The 21,386-nt window shown below is 36.1% G+C and overlaps 1 protein-coding gene across 8 annotated transcripts in view; it reads right to left on the bottom strand.

The window, feature by feature from the left end:
- DCAF6 (DDB1 and CUL4 associated factor 6) overlaps positions 1 to 21,386 on the bottom strand; it is a 135,614-nt gene that overhangs the window by 112,431 nt on the left and 1,797 nt on the right. For all 8 annotated transcript variants that reach the window (XM_058700366.1, XM_058700368.1, XM_058700370.1 and 5 more), the window contains exon 2: positions 6,258 to 6,319. In XM_058700366.1, coding sequence (XP_058556349.1) covers positions 6,258 to 6,319 — 62 coding nt within the window. The remainder of the gene's footprint in view (positions 1 to 6,257; positions 6,320 to 21,386) is intronic.

Here is a 21,386-nt window from a genome sequence, read left to right as displayed (position 1 = left end):
TAACATATTATCAATATGAGAAATGAGAAAGGTGATATCCATCACTAACTACATATTCTACAAATACCTAAACATTAACGGAACACTATGGTCAACTTTATGCCATTAATGCAACAACATGGATGAAATTGACAAACTCCTTGAAACACACATACTAAACAAAATTCACTCAAAATATAATCTATTTTTATTAGGGGATTATAGTTAGAGTTTTCCACAAAGAAAACTCAAGGCCCAGGTGGCTTTACTGGTGAATTCTGCCAAACATTTAAAAATAATTAAATAATGAGAATTCTGTACCAAGTCTTCAGAATATTAAAAAGACAATAGAAGTACTGGAACTAATAAGTGAGTTTAGAAAGTTGGTGCAATACAGACAAATATGCAAAAACAGGACAGAGAGTTAAAACAACAACACGGTATCACTAGATTTCTACTAGAATGTCTAAACGTTTTTTTAAATTACTATACCAGATGTAAAGGAGAAACAGATGAAACAACAGCAGACTTCAATAACCCATTTTCAACAATGGATAAATCATACAGACAGAAAATCAATAAGAAAACACTAGAATTGAACTACACCTTAGATCAAGATTTAGACATACACAGAATAGTTCATCAAACAGCAGAACAGACATTCCTCTCAAGTGCACACAGGACATTCTCCAGGATAAATCATGCTAAATCACAAAACAAATATTAGCAAATTTTAAAAGAGTTAAGGCATACTAAGTATCTTTCTGACCATAATGGTGAAAACTAGAAATTAAACAGAAGGAAAACTGGAAATTTCACCAACATATGGAAATTAAATAATACACTCTTGGACAACTAATGGGTCAGAAAAAAATATCTTGAAATAAGCAAAAATGGAAATAAAACACATGGGATGCTGCAAACACAGTTCTAAGCAGGAATTTTATAGCAATAAATGCCTATGTAAGAAAAAAGAAAGATCACAAAAAAGCAACAGAACTTAACACATTAAGGAAATAGAAAAAGAAAAACAAACTAAACCCGAAGTTAGCAGAAGAAAGGAGACAACAAAGATCAGAGCAGAAATAAATGAAATAAAGAATACAGAAACAATAAAAAAGATCAATAAGACTAACAGTTGGTTTTTTGAAAAGAAAAAAAATGACAAGCCTTTAACTAGACTTAGCAAGGAAAAAAGAGAGAAGATCCAAATAAATAAAATTATAAAAGAGATTACAAATGATACCACAGAAATACAAAGGTCTGTAAGAGAACACAGTCTCTTACACACCAACAAACTAGACAACTTACTTTTCAGTATAACCTACCTAACCTGAATCATGAAAAAATAAAAATTCTGAATTGGCCACTAACAAGTAAGGAGACTGAATCAGTAATCAAAAACCTTTAAAAAAAAAAACAAAAAAAAGGAGTGTGTAGGTGGCTCATTCGGTTGAACTCCTGATTTTGGATCAGGTCATTATCTCACAGTTCGAGAGTTTGAGCCCCATATCGGGCTCTGCACTGAGAGAGAGGCTGCTTGAAATTCTTGCTCTCTCAACAATAAATATGAGAGAGAGAGAGAGAGAGAGAGAGAGAGAGAGAGAGAGAGAGAAGCCCAGGATCAAATGGCCTCAGGAGCTTTAAATATTTACCAAACATTTAAAGAATAAACACCAATCCTTCTCAAACTCTTCCAAAAAACTGAAGAGGAGGGTACATGCCCAAATGCATTTTCTGAGGCAAGCATTACTCTAACACCAAAGCCAGATAAGGTATTACAACAGAAGGAAACTACATGCCAATATTCCTGATGAATGTACATATAAATATTCTCAACAAAATACTAGCAAATCAAATTCAGCAGCACATTAAAAGGATCATACAGCATGACTAAGTGGGATGTAGCCCTGAGATACAAGGATGGCTCAGTATACACAAATCAATAAATGTGATATACCACATTAATATAATGAATGATAAAAATCATATGATCACCTCAATATATATAGAAAAAAACATCTGACAAAAGTCAACATCTTTCACGATAAAAATTCTCAACAAACTAAATATAGAAGGAATATTATCTCACCAATTTAAAGGCTGTATATGACAAGCCCACAGTTAACATCATACTCAATGGTGAACAGCTGAAAGCTTTTCCTCTGAGATTAGGAACAAGAGAAGGGTAACTACTCTCATCACTGTTATTTAACATAGTCCTGGAGTCGTGGCCAGAACAATTAGGCAAGAGAAAGAACAAAAGGCATCCAAATTGAAAATGATGAAGTAAAATGGTGTCTGCTGGCAGATGACATGATCTTTATACATAGAAAACCCTGAAGATTCCACCAACAAACTGTTAGCACTAATAAATGAATTTAGTAGTTTCAAGATATAGAATCAACAAACAAATATCACTCACATATCTACATACTAATAATCAACTATTTAATGCCAAGTTAAAATAGCATCTAAAACAATAAAATACTTAGGAATAAATTTAACCAAAGAGGTAAAATATCTGTACACTGAGATCTACACAATATTGATGAAAGACAATGAAGAAGACACAAATAAATAGATATGCTGAGTTCATGTACTGGAAGTCTTAATTTTATCAAAATGTCCATACTACCCAAAGCCATCTATAGACTCAAGGCAATCTCTATTAAAATTCCAACGGCATTTTTCACACAAAGAGAAAAAACAAACCTAAAGTTTGTATGGAACCACAGAGAAAGAAAAACAAAGCTGGAGGCATCACACTTCTGACTTAAACTATATTACAAAGTTACAGTAATCAAAATAATATGGTATTGACATAAAAACAGACACACAGACCAATGCAACAGACTACAGAGCCCAAAAAACCCATACATATGTGGTCAATTAATTTACAACAAAGGATCCAAGAATATTGAATGGAGAAAGGACAGTCTTTTCAATAAATGGTTTTGGGAAAACTGGATGTTCACATACAAAATAAAAAAATTTAACTTGAAATGGATAAGACAAAAAAAAAAAAAAGACAAAAATAAAGAAATAAATAAAAGCAAAAAAAAAAAAAAAGAAAGAAAGAAAGAAAGAAAGAAATGGATAAGACTTATAAACATAAGACCTGAAGAAAAACAGTGAAAAACTCCTTGACCTGGGTAGTCATTTTTTTAGATATGACACCAAAAGCACAAGCAACAAAAGCAAAAATCAACGAGTGGGACTAAATCAAATTCAGAAGCTTCTGCACAGCAACAGAAATCAACAAAATGAACAGGAACCCTAAAGAATTGGAGAAAATATATGCAAACCATAATTTGACAAGGGGCTAATATCTAAAATATATAAGGAGCTCATATAATCAGTTAACAATAACAACAAAAAACCCCAAATAATCTGATTTTTAAGGGCAAAGAATCTAAATAGACATTTTCCAAAGATATACAAATGGCCAAATAAATAGATGAAAGGCTACTCAACATCACTAATCATGAGGGAAATGGAAATCAAAACAGTAGTGAGAGATCAGCTCATGCATACCAGAATGGCTATTATCAAACACAGACAGGAAATATCAAGTCCTGGTAATACGTAGAGCTAAATGAAATGTGGAGGTAAGCTTTACAGTTATATGGAGTAAGAGTTCTGAGGAGAAGGCATAAAACATACAAGGCAGAGGCGGACTTGGTGTACTCGAGGAACAGCAAAGAGATGAGTGTGACTAGAACAAATATGCGTAACAGAGACCACAGTACAGGATGAAACTGGAGAGAGCCGCTTGCGCCAAATCACAGGGCCTGGAAGCAACAAGGCCTTGGCGTTCACTAGAAGTACGCTGGAAATCGACTGGAGAGTTTTGAGCAGTTGAGTATTATGAACAGATGATACGTCACATAATTTTCTTTATAAATTTTCTTTCTACCCTCTCCTTATTTTGAAGGATATAACAGAAACTCAGAAAAGTACATATACATATAAGACTTATAACACTGTTTACCGCATTTTGACTTTAAGAATACATAGACAAATAATAAAAGATAACCAGGACTACAGAATAAAGGGTACATACAACCAATATGACAATATAAAAGCATACAAGCTGACAGAGGTGTGAAACAGAGATAAAAAGGTGGAGAGAAGGGGTGCCTGGCTGGCTCAGTCCATAGAGCATGCAACTCTTGATCCCGGGGTTGTGAGTTTAAGCCCCATGCTGGGTATAGAGATTACTTAAAAATAAAATCTTAAACAAAAAAGGTGGAGGGAAGGATGAAAGAATTAAAAGTCTCTACCTTACAGAATGGAAATTCAAGAGATACCGTCTATAAATGACAGAAAAACAAAAGGATGTTTATGTATGTTGTTTAGTGTAGAGACTAAGAACAGTAATATAAAAATTCTGAGAAGCCTACATCTTAGAAAGAGAGAGAGTTCTATAAATGAGTTAAGTTCTCTATCATGGCAGGAACTCAGTAGATGATGTTTGAAGTTGCCAATTCAAAAAAGATCAATGTAAGAGTATTACATGGAGATACAAAAGAAATCATCAGAAGATCTGAAATGAAAAATGATTCAAAGAGGTTGTTTTTGGAAAAAAGGATAGGAATAAGGGAAAGTGAGACACATCTGTTACTTTTTGTTATGATCCATTTGAACCATGCACATATATTATTTTGACCCGCTCCCTCCAAAAATGGTTTTTAGCTTTAAAATAAATACATATACCTGAACTGTATTTATAGCATAATTATAATTCCATAATAGCGCACTGGAAATACAGGGTATATAAAAACAAGTTAAATGACACCACAAGAAACCAAACTAGTATCTGGAATGTGTGACAGTCTATAGGAAAACTGACTTACACTCTAACAAGTCAATGGCAGGAACAAAGAAGGGGAAGCCTGCTCTACTTTAATAGTGATTTGAGAGGCAGGGCACTTATGATGAGCACTGGGTGTTGTATGTAAGTAATGAATCACTAAATGCTACTCCTGAAACTAATATTACACTGTATGTTAACTAACTAGAATTTAAATAAAAACTAGAAAAAAGAAGAGGCATGGCAATCAAGGAATAAACTTTGCCTAGAACCTCTTTTGAACAAACAACTATAAAAAGACATTTTAAATAATAAGAGAAATTTAATTATGGACTGTATATCAGATGATACCAAAAATATACTGTCAATCTTGTTAAATTACATAATAGCATTTTGGTTACATAAGAAAATGTCCATTGCTTTTTGGCTACACACAGGAGTGAAATGACATAATATCTAGGGTATTATGATATTCTGAGAAAAATGAAATGGAAAATATGTCCCAATATTTTTAAAAAAATGTTTTTTTAATGTTTATTTTTGAGGGAGAGAGCGAGCGAGCGAGCATGGGAGGAGCAAAGAGAAAGGGAGACACAGAATCTGAAGCAGGCTCCAGGCTCTGAGCTGTCAGCACAGAGCCCGACGCGGGGCTCGAACCCACAAATTGTTAAGATAACGACCTGAGCCAAAGTCGGACGCTTAACCGACTGAGCCACCCAGGCGCCCCAAACATGTCCCAATCTTCATAACTGCTAAATCCACCTGATGAGTATATGAAAAGCATTGCCTGAAATTTTCAGAACAGAAATTAAAAGGAAAAGGATTCTGTTCTGGCCCTGTTAAATATGGCATGGCCATTAGACATGCAACCAGTAGAGAGCTGGATACGTGAATCTGGAGTTTGGGGAAGAAACAGAGAGCTGGAAGTCATGGTTTTTTAGCCGTGGGACCGGATAACATGTCTCAGAAAAGTGAAGAGAAAAGAGGGTGGGAGGAGCCAGGACAAAGTCCCAGTACATCCAACAACTGAAGGTCAAGAAGCGGAGGAGTCAGCTAGAGGACAGAGAAGACGCAGTCAGTCAATGAGATACAGAGAGAACCAAGAGAGTGTGGTGTTAGCAGAAACCAAGAGAAAAAATATTTCAAAAAAGAACATGTGTTCAATTAATGTCTAAATTTCCTGAGAAGTAACCACTGGTAATCATTAGTGACCTTCACAAAAGCAGTACCGTTGAGTGAGAGGGAAGCCTTTTGATAATATTAGAAAACTCATCTGTACTCTTAAAAATCTCCCGCATACTTTTCTAAAATCAAAATAAACTTTATGTTTTAACGTCAAACTTCATTCTCCCATTTTTTATTACAGTTATTCATAATCTCTTCAAAGAGGATGGGGCATTTCATTAAATATTGAGCACTTGGTATTAAGGTCCTTCATAGTGGAGAATTAATTATTACTTACACAGCCATCATGCACATTCAGGGTTGCTTCAAGTTTCAATCTTTGGATAAATTCTCTTCTTCCTGTTAAAAAAAAAAAACAAACTAAATAAGTTATAAGTCATTCTTGATGAAGAAAGTATAACAAAGAAGTTAAGAGCCCAGGATCCCGCATGAGGCAGCTCTAACTTCAACTCCCACTTAGAAGCTGAGTGATATCGCCTCAGCCCTCATTCCCTCATTAAGTAGTTCCTGCCTACCTGATGCTGTTATTGCAAGGATAAAACGGTTCAAAGATAGAAAGGGCTTAGCACAGTGGCTGGACCACAGTAATCATTCACATATATATTCAACCAATATATTGAGTACTCATTCCATTCCAGGTGGTGTTCTAGGAGCTAGGAGTACAGTGGTGAAATAAAACAGAAAAAGAACTCTGCACTCTAATGAGCTTATTGAAAGACAATAAACAACACGTCACCTGATGAAAGTGTCAAATGGAAAAATAGAGAAAGAGGATAGGACTAGAGGTGGGGGGTAGGGTTTTGAACCTTAAATAGGTGGGCAAACAGTGTTTTGTTAGATACTACCTACTTTCAAACACATCTCAATTTCAGAAACGTTAAAATATTTTAAAGTTCATTTTACGATGAAATGTACCAGCAAAAAAATAAAATAAAATCAGCCTAAATGTCCATCAATAGCAGAATTATAATACTGCAAAAATAGAAATCCCTTTGAAAATGAGAAATGTTTCCCTTTAAAAAATGAATCATCTTTATCAAAGAAAGACCAAAAAGCTTCATGTTTATTCAGAAGCTGTAATGAAAAGAAGCTGAATATATGACAAAGAACGATAATTAGCTAAGCAAATCAGGCTGATGAGATCTCAAATAAAATTAAATTTGACTATGCTCTCTGTACACTGTCACCAGGGACAGATTTCTCTACACTTTCTTGCCATTCGATGTAAATATCAAGATCTTCTTGAGAATGAACTATTTTCTTTCTTTGTGCTTGCTTATGACTGGTAAGATGGCTAGGTAAAGGATGAACATGTGGGTTAAAGAATTTTTCTTTTTTTCTTTTTTTGTGTGGGGGGAATGTTCTATGGTTCTAAACATTGGAATAAGACAACCTACAGAAATTCAGTATTTTCATGAATTGGTTGTACTTTATATAATTAACTTTTCAATCTGATTTTCAGTTTTAAAAAGACGCTAACTGTACTAAATAGATAACATTAAAAAAAAAATTTCCGCCCTTCAGCCAACAGCAGGCTTGGCAATCCTACTGAGTTATAATTAAGAGTTAAGATCATATTATCAACATGACAACAATTAAAATTCATTAAAATACAAGGAGGAGGGGGAGGAGGAGAAGAGAGGAGAAGGAAGAAGAACCACAAATTTTTCTTGAAAATTTTTAAAATCTAGGTTTGAAAACACAGCTCTAGCCATCTCTGCCTAGAGAAAATGGTGGTGGGACATGAGAGAACAGAAGACAAGGTGAGTTCTCCGAGCAAGAACTCTTATGTATGAAACCTACACATAAAAACATGCACTGAGACTTGACAGTTAAATAGCTCCCGAATGATTTCTGTATGTGACTTTGGAGATCAAAATGACTGTATTGTCCACATACCTCATTAAATGTGCTTCCAGAAACAACTAACATAAACCTCCTCTACCCTTTACTAATTAAATGTACTACCAAAAAATAGGAGCTGACAGATGCCCTAAAATAAGAATCGTAAGGTGAAAAAGCGGAGCCCCCCAAATTAAAATAAAAATAAACTCATACCTGTCGTCAAGAACTATGAAGTCTAGACTACTCGCAAGCTAACAAGTACCTGCCACCATCTCATGAATGCTGGCAGAAGACACAAGACTCCTAAGTCAGAAGCAAAGGAGTTTTCTCCTTAATCAATGCAAGCTTCAAGTTCACATAGGCTCCTTGTCCCCCAATTCCCACAGGGCAATGCGGAGCAGCCTAGGTAAGTACTGGATATGCTGGGGGTTTGAATCAGAGCTGGAGAACCCTGAACTGAGGAAACCCAAATCTTACAAAAGATCAAGCAAACTTGTCTGACCTTTTTCCCAGAGAGTGACATTATCTGTATTATACTGGACAATAAATAAATCTGCCCTCTGCTCCAGAGAGAGATATTATAACTTCCAAAGCTGTTCCTTGTATATACATTATTGAAAAGATAGTCCAGAACAAAGCAGCCAGTGCCTCTGCTCACAAATGTGCAGAAATGCAAGACGCATGGAGAATTGCCTCCCAACAATTACACACTTGTTACGGATGAATTTACCTACTGCTGTGGCTTCCTACTCATGTCTTTCTTGCAACCCATGCTGCCTCTCATAATTCCATCACTGCTTTGACATTCTATTCTTTATTAACAGACCATAAGCTCAATAAAAAGAGCAACACTCTTGATCACCCGGGTACCCTAAGTGCCTAGAACAGTGCGGAGGACAAAATAGGCATTTAATATACATCTGCTCAATCAGTGAATAAGCAAATAGGATCATGATACTCGCTCTGTTCTAGAATATGTCTTCTGTTGGGTGAACATCTTTCAATGACAATAAATATACAGCTACTGCTCTTTTTATAAAAGCTATTGCTCATTTTGAATGGTTATATAACGTACTAAACAGCTTTGCAACTTACTTATTCACATACCTATCTCCCTTAGTAGACCGTGAGATGCTTGAGATAAGTGTTAGGCCAGGTTTAAATACCTACTTGGAACATACTACGAATAAGCTGGGCAAAACCTAACTTCTCAGAGCCTTAGTTTACGTTACATTTGTGGAAGTTTTACATTTGATGGGTACACATTTATTGTCAGGAGCAAATTAATTAGCATTCTCAAAACTTGTGGACCTGCTGATACGCTCTACACTTAAAATGAGTTCTCTCCCTATACACAGGTGGGATTGTTCCAAGTTAATACTGCCTGAAAAGAGAGAAAATCATTTTTTAAAAATGACCTCATTTAGGAGTTGAGGTAAGTTCAGCTGATTAAAGAAAAACAGTAAGGCTGGTGATATTGAACAGCAGAGATGGAAAAGCATTTTAACAAACTTTTTCACTTTACTTCATTCTATTGTCCCTTTGAACTACTTTGTCTTTAAAGCCAAACCTTCTGGTCATCTCCACACGCCGCCTTCCCTAGCTCACCGTCAGCTCTTCTTTCCCCCGCACTGTCCCTTGCCCCCTCCTCTCCATTGGTTTTGTTCTTAGAAATCATAGGTCATCAGTAAATCCAGTGGGCCCTTTTAAGACACATTTTTCATGACCTCATAGTATTATCTGTCACAGCTGACGCCATCTTCTTGAAATAATCTTCTTCTTTGGTTCCCATGGCATCTTACCAGATAACCAGGAGAACTGAAAATCAAAGGGTGACAAAACTCCTTTGAGGTGAGACAGAACACAGAAGGGTTTCATCTTGGACAGAGCACAGGACAAAGAGGCAGCTGCCACCAAAGTGCAGAAGGAGAACACTGTGAGATGCAAACAAATGCTTTAAGGCCAACTGTGGGCTAACAAGATGGTTGAATCTCTGAGATCCTAGACACAGGCAAAGTCTTCATTCGGTCACCGGCTCTTTTCTGTTAGCTTCCACCAAGAACTTGCAAGAAACACTGGAAACAGGGCAGGAGACCAGAAAGAGTCCCTCTCTGGCAGGACACAGGCATGAAACCCCACTCACGTTTCAGGCCATTCTCTCAGGGGAAACAAAAGCCGTAAGCCACTGCAGAAACCCAAGCTAAAAATGGCCTCAGTAAATGTCTACTACCGGTGAGAGAGGCAGGAAACCCTCACCATCATTTCAGGCAAAGGGCAACTGCCCTGAGAAAAGGATAAAAGCAGACACTGCCTATCCTTCAGGGAAGGGCAGGAAACCCCCTCCCATCTGATAAATAATCAATAGGAAGTGTGGTGGCACTGAAATGTGTCAAGTCACACTGAACTACCTTCCCAGAATCCCTTCCCTGTAGATCTCGCCTTAGGATGAATCACCAGCCATTTCTGCACAAGACTGATGAATGAAGTACAATTACAGCCATAGTGACTTTGCACTCAGAAGGTCGGAGCAAAGCTCATGCTGCTTATACGTGTTGTTGTGTATCTGCTAGCTCACCTTCTTGGAATGAGCAGCAACTAGGCCTAGGAGTGTATGTAATAATAAGTTTATGTAAGTTTCTGTAATAATATTCTCAATACTTGGCTGTCATTTCAACAATCTCCACAGCACCTTCACCGGCAGATTCCATCTCAAGAAACACTTTCTTTGCTCACCCATAAGAAGCAACTCCTCATCCACTCGAATCCTGTGATTGCAACAATTCATCCTATCTTCAGGCTCCACTTATTCTAGTTCTCTTGCTATTTCCACCACATCTGCAATTACTTCCTCCACTGAAGTGTTTAACCCCTCCAAGTCATCCATGAGGATTAGAATCAACTTGTGCCAAACTCCTGTTCATGCTGATATTTTGATCCCTTCCCATAAATCAAAAATTCTTAGTTTTTTCAAAAATTCTTAATGGCATCTAAAATAGGGAATCCATTCCAGAAGATTTTCAATTTACTTTGCCCAGATCCAACACAGGAATCACAATCTATGGCAGCTATGGCCTTACAAAATGCAATTCTTAAATAGTAAGACATGAAAGTCAAAATGACTCCTGGATCTAAGGGCTTAAAATGGATGTTGTGTTAGCAGGCATGAAAACACTCATCAGAACTCTTGAATGACCAGGTACATTGTCAATGAGCAGAAATATTTTGAAAGGTATCTTTTTTTTCCTGAGCAATAGGTCTCAACAATGGGCTTAAAACATTCAGTAACCATATTGTAAACAGAATGCTATCATTCAGGCTGAAGCACAGATAAAGTAGATGAAGCACAGATAGAGTAGACTTAACACAATCTTTAGGGGCCTAAGATTTTCAAAACGGTAAATGAGCACTGGCTTCAACTTAAAGTCACCAGCTGTATTAGCCCCTAACAAGACAGTCACCCTGTCCTTTGAAGCCTTAAAGCCAGGTACTGACTTCTCCTCTTTAAATATGAAAGTCCTGGATGGTATCTTCTTATAGAAAACTATTCAATAGAAGGCTGTTTTGTCTACACTGAGAGTCTGTTATTTACTATAGCCACCATCGTGCTAGAACTTCTGGATAACATGCTGCAGTTTCTACATCAGCACTTGCCACATCACTTTGCACTTATATGCTATGGAGATGGCCTCTTTCCCTTAAACCTCATGAACAAAAACTCTGCTAGCTTCAAACTTTTCTTTTTCGGGTTTCTTACCTCCCTCAGCCTGTATGCAGTTGAAGAATGTTAGGGTCTTGCTCTGAATTAGGATTTGGCTTAAGGGAAAGTTGCGACTTTCATCTTCTGTGCAGATCACTAAAACTTTCCCCATATCAACGATAAGGCTGTTTCACTTTCTTATCCATCACGTGTTCACTGGAATATCACTTTTAATTTCTTCCAAGAAATTTTCTTTTGCATTCACAACTTAGCTACTGTTTGGCACAAAAAGGCCACTTTTCAGCCTATTTCAGTTTTCTTTTTTTTTCATTTTTTTTTTTTAACTCTTATTTATTTTTGAGACAGAGAGAGACAGAGCATGAACGGGGGAGGGGCAGAGAGAGGGAGACACAGAGTCTGAAACAGGCTCCGGGCTCCGAGCCATCAGCCCAGAGCCCGACGCGGGGCTCGAACTCACGGACCGTGAGATCGTGACCTGAGCCGAAGTTGGCCGCTTAACCGACTGAGCCACCCAGGCGCCCCCATCTCAGTTTTCAACATGTCTTCCTTACTAAGCGTAATCATTTCTAGCTTTTAATTTATTTTTTTTTTATTTTTTTTAACGTTTATTTATTTTTGAGACAGAGAGACACAGCATGAACGGGGGAGGGGCAGGGGGAGGGGCAGAGAGAGAGAGGGAGACACAGAATCGGAAGCAGGCTCCAGGCTCCAAGCCATCAGCCCAGAGCCCCATGCGGGGCTCGAAATCACGGACCTTTTCATTTAAAGTGAGATATGCAGGCGCTCCTGGGTGGCTTAGTTGGTTAAGTGCCAACTTCGACTCAGGTCATGATCTCACAGTTCCTGGGTTCCAGCCTCACATCGGGCTCTGTGCTGACAGCTCAGAGCCTGGAGCCTGCTTGGGATTCTGTGTCTCTCTCTCTCTCTGCCCCTCCCCCACTCACACTCTGTGTCTCTCTCTCTCAAAAATAAACATTTAAAAAACAAGTAGATACACGACTCTTTCTTTCACTTGAAAGGAACATGGTACAGTTATTAATTGGCCTGATTTCAATACTGTTGTTCTCAGGGAGTAGGTAGACCCAAAAAGAGGGAGACACAGGGAACAGCTGGTCACTGGAACAGTCAGAACACACACAACACTTATCGATTAAGTCCACTGTCTTATATGGGCACGGTTTGTGGGGCCCCAAAACAATGACAATATTAACATCAAAGATTACTGATCACAGATCAATGTAACAATGATAATAATGAAAAAGTTGGAAATATTGTAAGAATTACAAATTCTTACAGATTCTGTGCCACAAAATGTGACACAGAGACACAAAGTGAGCAAATGCTATTGGAAAACAGGTGCTCCATGCAGAGTTGCCACAAACTTTCAATCTGTAAAAAACACAGTATCCACAAAGTGCAGTAAAATGAAGCACAATAAAACAAGATATGCCTGTACTGGAAGTTTTAGCCAATGTGATATTGCAAGAAAAAAGAAAAAAAAGACATACATATTGGAAAGGAAGAAATAAAACAGATCCAATTGGAAGATGACATGATTTTGCATGTAAAAAGTCCCCAAGATTATACCCCCCAAAAATCCTAGAACTATAAGTGAGTTCAGCAAGGTCACAGGATACAAGATCAGCAGATACACAAAGTTGCATTTTTATATATTAACAATGAACGTGTGAAAGTTGAACTTAAAACACAAAACCATTTGTAATTGCTCCAAAAAAAATTAAATATTTAGACATAAATATAAAAAATAAATATAATGTATCCTGATCATTACAAAATGCTGATGAAAGACACCAACAACTTAAACAAATAGAGTATACCATGTTTATGGATCAGAAGAATCAACACAGTGAAAGACATCAGTTCTTCCCTAATTGATATATAAATCTAATGCAATTCCTATCAAAATCTCAGTAATTTGGGGGTATGGACAAGCTTGTCCTACGATTCATATGGAAAGGCACAAGATATAGAATACCCAAAACAATTTTGAAAAAGACAAACTAAGGGGGGAAAAGATCACTCAATTTGATGTTAAAACTTACTACATAGCTACAATAAGCAAGACAGTGTGGTATTGGGGCGCCTGGGTGGCTCAGTCGGTTAAGCGGCCGACTTCGGCTCAGGTCATGATCTCGCGGTCCGTGAGGTCGAGCCCCGCGTCGGGCTCTGTGCTCACAGCTCAGAGCCTGGAGCCTGTTTCAGATTCTGTGTCTCCCTCTCTCTGACTCTCCCCCGTTCATGCTCTCTCTGTCTCAAAAATAAATAAACGTTAAAAAAAAAAAAAATTAAAAAAAAAAAAAAAAGACAGTGTGGTATTATTTACAGAAGAACACACACACAGATCAGTGATAGAGAACAAAGAACACAGAATCAGGTCCACATAAAATGCCCAACTGATTTCTAAAATAAAGGCGCAAAAGTAACTGAATGGGGAAATATAGCTTTTTCAACAAATGGTGCTAGATCAAGACGACATCCATAGACACAAAAATGAACTTCACGCTAAACCACACACATCATACAAAACTTAACACAAAATGGACCCCAGACAAATACAATTTTAGGAAAAAAACCTAGGAGACAATCTTTAGGACCTAGGGATAGGTTAAGAGTTCTCAGACAGGATACCAAAAGCATAATCCATAAAAGGAAAAATTGATAAATTGGACCTCACTGAAGTTAAAAACCTTTATTCTGCAGAAGACCCTACAAAAAGAATGAAAAAAACAAGCTATAGACTGGGAGAAAATATATGCAAACTGCACACCTGACAAAAGACTAGTACCTAAATTATATAAATAAGTCCCAAAACTCAACAGTAAAAAACAATTAATAAACCAAACAAAAAATGAGCAAAAAAACATAAAGGGACATTTCACTGAAAATATAAAGATGGCAAATGAAGTACATAAAAAGATGCTCAAAATTAGCCATTAGAGAAATGTAAATTAAAACCGTGAGTTATCTATCACTATATAATTAGAAATAAAAATAGTGATAACACTCCTGCTGGTGATGATGCAGAGCTGATGGGAATGTAAAATAGTATAGTAATACCTGAAAGAGTATAGCAGTTGCTTACAAAATTAAACAATGTGCTTACCATACAATCCAGTAATTGCAATTCTTAGACATTCATCCCCAAAAGATGAAAGCTTACATTTATATGAAACTGCATGTTCATAACAGTTTTATACTTAACAGTCAAAAATGGAAACGATCCAAATATCTTCAACAGGTGAATGGTTAAATAACCATATAACCATATCATGAAATACTAATAAACAGTAAAAACAAATAAACTATTAATACAACAATTTAGATGAATGTTAAGGGAAATACACTGAGTGAAAAAAGCCAGTCTCGAAAGATTACATGCTGTTTTTTATGTTAACATACATGTTATTTATATAATATAAATAACAATTTAACATAAATAACAATTTTTGAATTGACAAAATTATAGAGATGAAAAGCAGATTACTAGTTGCCAGAGGTTAGCAGCAGGGAGAAAGGGATACAGCAGTGACTATAAAAGGATATCACAAAGGATTGTTGTCATGGAATTATTCCCTATCTTAATTGTGGTGGTGACCATGTTAATCTATTAAAATTAATTAAAATTAATGTTCAAAATGCACAGAATACATACACACACACAAATAAGTACACATATAATTGGGGAAATCTGAATAAGGTTCATGGCTTTATCTATCTATGTCAATTTCCTAGTTGTGATATTATCATATAGTTGTATATAAGATGTTACCATTCATTGGCAGTATTGGTTGAAGGGTATATGCGATCTCCCCAAATTATTTCTAACAATTGTATATGAACCTACAACTACCTCAAAATAAGAAGTTAAGGAAAGTACCAAGTTAAAAAAAAAAAAAAGAAAAAAACACCTTCCCACAGAGAGAACTCCAAGCTCTGAGGTCTTCAACAATGAAATCTATCAAATGTTCAAGAAAAAGGTAATTTCAATTCTATATAACCTCTTTAGAAAAAGAGAATACATTCAACTCATTTATGAGGCCAACATTATCCTGATACCAAAACAAGCAAAAATATAACTATAAGCTTTAATTATAAGTTTGTAACTTATAAGAAAGCTATAAGCTAAATTTTATGAGCATAGACACAAAATTCCTACCAAAACTCAAGCCAGCAACATATAAAGGATAATTTATCATAACCAAGTAGGATTAGCCCAGGAATTGAATATCAGTTCAACATTAAAAAAATCATTTAATATGCTAATATACCAAATTAACAGAATCAATGAAAGAGAAATCATATAATCAACTTAAGAGATATAGGAAAAAAACCTTGACAAAATTCAACAGCTAGTCATGACAAACATTCTCAGCAACCTAAGAAGAGAAGGACATTTCTTCAAAGAGTGTCTACAAAAAACATATGGCCAGTAAGATACTTAATAGTGAAAATCTGAAATGTTTTCCAAGATGAGGAATGAGGCAAGGATGCCTACTCTCAGTACTTCCATTCAGATTCTATTGCAATCCTGGCCAGTGCAATTAAGTAAGAAAAAGGAAAAAAAAGAAAAAAGGAATACAGGTGAAAAAGGAAGAAATAAAACTGTTTTAATATGCAGAGACATAATCCTCTATGTAAAAATCCTACAGATTTGGAAAAAAAAAATTATAGGAAGTAATTGGGGCACTTGGCTGGCTCAGTTGCTAGAGCACGTGAAACCTGATTTGGGTTGGGGTTGTAAATTCAAGCCCCAAGTTAAGGGTGGAGTTTAATTTAATAAAAAAAAAAAAGAGGGGCGCCTGGGTGGCTCAGTCGGTTGAGCGTCCGACTTCGGCTCAGGTCATGATCTCACGGTCCGTGAGTTCAAGCCCCGCATCAGGCTCTGTTCTGACAGCTCAGAGCCTGGAGCCTGTTTCAGATTCTGTGTCTCCCTCTCTCTCTGCCCCTCCCCCGTTCATGCTCTGTCTCTCTCTGTCTCAAAAATAAATAAAACGTTAAAAAAAAAATTTTTTTTTTTTTAAAAAAGAAGAAGAAGAAGAAGAAGAAGAGGGGGAGGAATGAGTAGGTCTAGTAAAGTCGGCAGGATGCAAGGTCAATAAAAAAAAAATCAACTGCATTTCAATATGTCCATGATGAACGACTGGATACTTGAAATTAAAAATTAATACCATTTAAATAGTATTTAAAACATTATGTTACAGGGATAAATATAACAAAAACATGTGTAAAATTGTGCACTGAAAAATAGAAAACATTAAAGAAATGAAAGAAAACCTAAATAATTGGAGACAAAACATTCAATATTGTAAAGACTACAGGTTCTCTCTGAAATAACATATAGATTCAATATGATACCAGGCAAAACCCCAAGAGTTTTTGTAGAAACTGACAAACTGATTCTAAAATTTATATGGGAATGAGGAGCACCTGATTAAGCACCTGAAGCTTAATCTGTAGAGCATGTGACTCTTGATCTCAGGGTCATGAGTTCAAGCTCCACAATGGGGGGTAGAGTTTACTTAAAAAAAAAAAAAAATTATATGAGCATGAAGAGAACCCAAAATAGCCCAAATAATTTTGTATGAAAAGAACTAAGTTCAAAATATTGCCCTGGCTGATTTCAATATTCACTATAAAGACACAATGTACTGCTATAAAGAAAGACAGCTAGATCGATGGAACATCACAGAGAAATGAATTTACATATATGGCCAACTAATTCTCAACAAACGGGAAAGACTGTCTTTTCACAGATGATGCCGGAACAACTGCACATTCATACAAAGAAATGAAAGTGGACCCTTACCTCACAGCGCAGATAAAAATGAACTCAAAATTGTTCACACCCCTAAATATAAGAATTAAAAAGAGAAAACTTCTAGGAAAAAAATGTATAAATCTTTGTGATGTTGGATTAGGTAGAGATTCTTAAATAGGACACAGAAAGCATGAAGTATAAAAGACCCTGTTAGGAAAAAGAAAAAGAGAAGACAAACTGGGAGAAAAATATTTGCAAAACACATATCTGATTAAGAACTTGTATCAAGACTATACAGAGAATTCTTACAATAGTAAGAAGGTAAATCTGAACATTTAACCAAAGTATACAGATGGCAAATAAGCCATGAAAAGATACTCAACATCATTAATCATTAGGAATAAATCAAATGCAAATTAAAATGATAAGGATACCATTATACCTACATACCTAGAGAGGCTAAAATTAGGAAGACTCCCAATGCCAAGTGCTGTGGGAATGCAGCATGGTACAACTATTTTGGAAAGCAGTCTGGCAATTTCTTGTAAAGTTAAATACACTTACACAACTCAGCAATCCTACTGCAGGTTACTACCCACGAAATAAGGGTTTAAAAGGGTCCTACTCTAGTTATTTTTCCCAAGGAGTAAACAAGGTTTCATTATTTATATATTCTTTATTAGCCATGAGCAGTGTTTAAAATTTTTTTTTTAATCTGCTGCAAGTACTTGAAACCCACCCACCCTAACCTTGACATCAATGACACTCAATTACAATTATTAAAAATATAAACCATTTAGTAAAGTTTTGCAAACCTCAAGCCAAGATGTATCAGTAAACATTCTACCACATCAACACCACAATTTCTAGCATGATACGGAACAGAAAATAGTAAGGCTAACCACCACTTGGAGAATCTTTTATTTTAGTTGCATGTGTATACCACAAGTTGCCATGTAAATGTATTTTTACTGTGGATCATGGTCAAACATTTTAGAAACACTGACCTAGAACATGCCTACAATACAAACTCTGTGCTACCAGCAGCTCCTATCCCTTCTAAGCATTCTCATCCTATACCCAGGAAGAATGAAATCCACAGTAGAGCCATTCAAATCTGTCTGCAGCTGCTATGATTGATATGTCTTTGGTGGTCTTATCTTCAGGAATCGTCAGCATATTCTATTACACGTATTTGCCATATTTGACAGTCATTTTTCACCACTAAAATCAGACATCTTTCAATTTGCATTGAGGTTTCAAAACTAAAGAGACAAAATACGAAGATTCCACTAACTTTTCCCCAGTAGCTAACAAGGAAGCAAAAGTCAGAATTTATTGACTCATATAACATATTGTAACTTGGCAACACATTATGAAGAACTGGGTAACGCAGATGTACTCAGAATATGCTGAAGAAGAATCTAAATGCAAAAATTATCCATTTCAATATATATGACTCCAATGATACTCCAAAAACACAGATTTCCTAATCCCCTTACAAATAGAAATTTCAAACTCCACTATAAAGTTGTCATAGGAAGGTACCAGGGTGGCTCAGTTGGCTGAGTATCTGACTTTGGCTCAGGTCATGATCTTGAAGTTCCTGAGTTCGAGCCCCACATCAGGCCTGCTGCTGTCAGCATGCAGCCTGCATCCGATCCTCTGTCCCCCTCTCTCTCTGCCCCTCCCCTGCTTGTGCTCTCTTTTTCTCTCTCAAAAATAAACCTTTAAAAATAAACAAAGTTGTCATTCGCTGCCTGCTATAGTCTGAATGGTTGGGTCTCTTCAAAATTCCTACGTTGAAATCCTAACCCCTAAAGTGATTAGCATTAGGAGATGGGATCTTGGAGAGGTGATCAGATTAGGATTAGTGCCCTTCTAAAAGAGACCCTGCTTCTGCCCAGTGTGGTTACAATGAAAAGAATGCTATATGAATCAGGAAGCAGGCCCTCCTTAGCAGACTGAGATCATGATGTAGGCATCCTACTCTCAGCCTTCCAGCCTCCGACACTGTGAGACATAAATTTCTGTTGTTTATAAAGCTACTTAGTTTGTGCTATTTTGTCAGAGCAGCCTAAACTGACCAAGACACTGCCTAATCATAGCTTAAGCATTTTATATGAAACATACTATACATTATGGCACACAACTCCCTTGAAAAGTTCTTTTACTCTTTTGTCAATTAAAGTAGAAAGGTGAGAAAGTAAAAATTCAAATGTGGACAAGTCCATTTAAAATGAGAGAAATATGAATAGAAAGAGGAAATGTACAGAAATGATAGCTTCTTTTATAAGCAATGTTTACCTTTATAACACTGTGTGTGTATATATAGAAAACTTGTGACCAATAAGTTATCACAATAATCACTGAATCCCCAAAGCACTACCGTATCTTGAGAAACAAACATTTAAATCTACAGGTGTTTCTGACTCTGGACTTTGTAAATCACTCTTTAAAAAAAATAAATCCTACACTGACATTTAGATCAGGCCCATAAAGATGACAATAGCTGGCCTAGCCTCTGAATCCCGATGAAATCTTGTGAATTTCGGGGTTAAGTGAACATATATATTTTTCACCTAAATAACATATAACAAATTATTTATCTTCATTCCCACAATATAAAAAGATGTTTTATGAACTGCAGTTTTCTTTGGTAGGAGGAAAATAAGTAATTAATCAAATTTAAACTCACCTACAAAGCCTGGAAAAACACAGACTATGGTGAAATAATTTGAAATGTAAACATTACAAGAAAAATCTGTCAATTCTATCTGTGAATTATTTATTTAGCTAGCAGTAATTCATTATGAAGAATACGAATAATGGAAATAAATTGGAAAAATAACCTACAATACTATAAACAATCAAAATGTTTGAAGTCTCAAAAAGAAAAAAGTTGAGAGAGAGAGAGAGAAACGAGAGAGGAAGGCAGAGAGGAGAGAGAGAACCCAAGCAGGCTCCGAGCTGTCAGCACACAGCTCACAAACCGTAAGATAATGACCTATGCCAAAACCAAGAGTTGGACACCTAACCTCAACCCAGGTACCCCCACCTTCTACATTCTTTAACTTGGGCTTTATAAAGACTTTGTAGGAGTATTTCAAAATATTATTTTTAAGAAACTCGTTAATTCAGTCACTACTAATGAGGATTTTACTATTTCCTGAATGCTATGCCAAGATTTAGCACTGGGGTGTAAAAGAATTACATAAACGGTGTAAAGAAGGTCTACTGAGGCCAAGAAATTACAAGTCATTTTCAAATACTTAGAAAACCACATTTAAAGGATGCTGTTCAAGAATATGCTATTTATAAAGCATATGTTATTATCACATTTAAAATATTATTTAAGATAAGGAACTGCCTATTATATATATATATATATATATATATATACATATATATATATATACTGGTATCTGAAAATCTATGATTTGGAATTTCTACTTAAGTCCGTGGATTCTTGCTTTTCAATTCCCCTCTACCCAATGCAAACTCTGTTCCCATTAGGGAGTTACAGGAGGAAGGGGAAAAAGGAAATGTATAGATTCATATTTTAACTGACTGTCATAGATACAGCTGAACTGAACCAAAAGAAAACATGAATACATAAACCTATATAGATCAGTACTTAAACAGTCCAACTAATACAGGACCAAACAAATTTATTCACGCAGAACGCAGTGTTAAAATTTGTTTTATCAGGCTAAAATTAAGTTCTTTTTCAACAAATAAATATTAAAATACTGCACATCTTTTTAGGTTAATGATTAAAAAACACACTCTCTACTATGTTTAATTTTAAAACAATCACCACTCTAGGTACCTATCCTACAACACATGCACAACAAGCAAGTCAAGAATATTCACTGCAGCGCTTTTGTAACAGCCAAGGTTCATTTCCAGAGGAAAGGTCTGAGTGGATTACAGTACCATCATACAGTAAATACATACAGTAAATACATACAGTAAATACATACAGTAAATAAATACATACAGTAAATACTATGCAATAGTTTAAAAGACTGAATAGGTCTATTTTTACTGCCTGGAAAGAT

Source organism: Neofelis nebulosa, chromosome 15 (assembly GCF_028018385.1).
Source record: "Neofelis nebulosa isolate mNeoNeb1 chromosome 15, mNeoNeb1.pri, whole genome shotgun sequence".
Taxonomy (NCBI): Eukaryota; Metazoa; Chordata; class Mammalia; order Carnivora; family Felidae; genus Neofelis; species Neofelis nebulosa.
The sequence above is the reverse complement of the archived record's forward strand: the minus strand, read 5'-3'. Positions and strand labels throughout refer to the sequence as shown.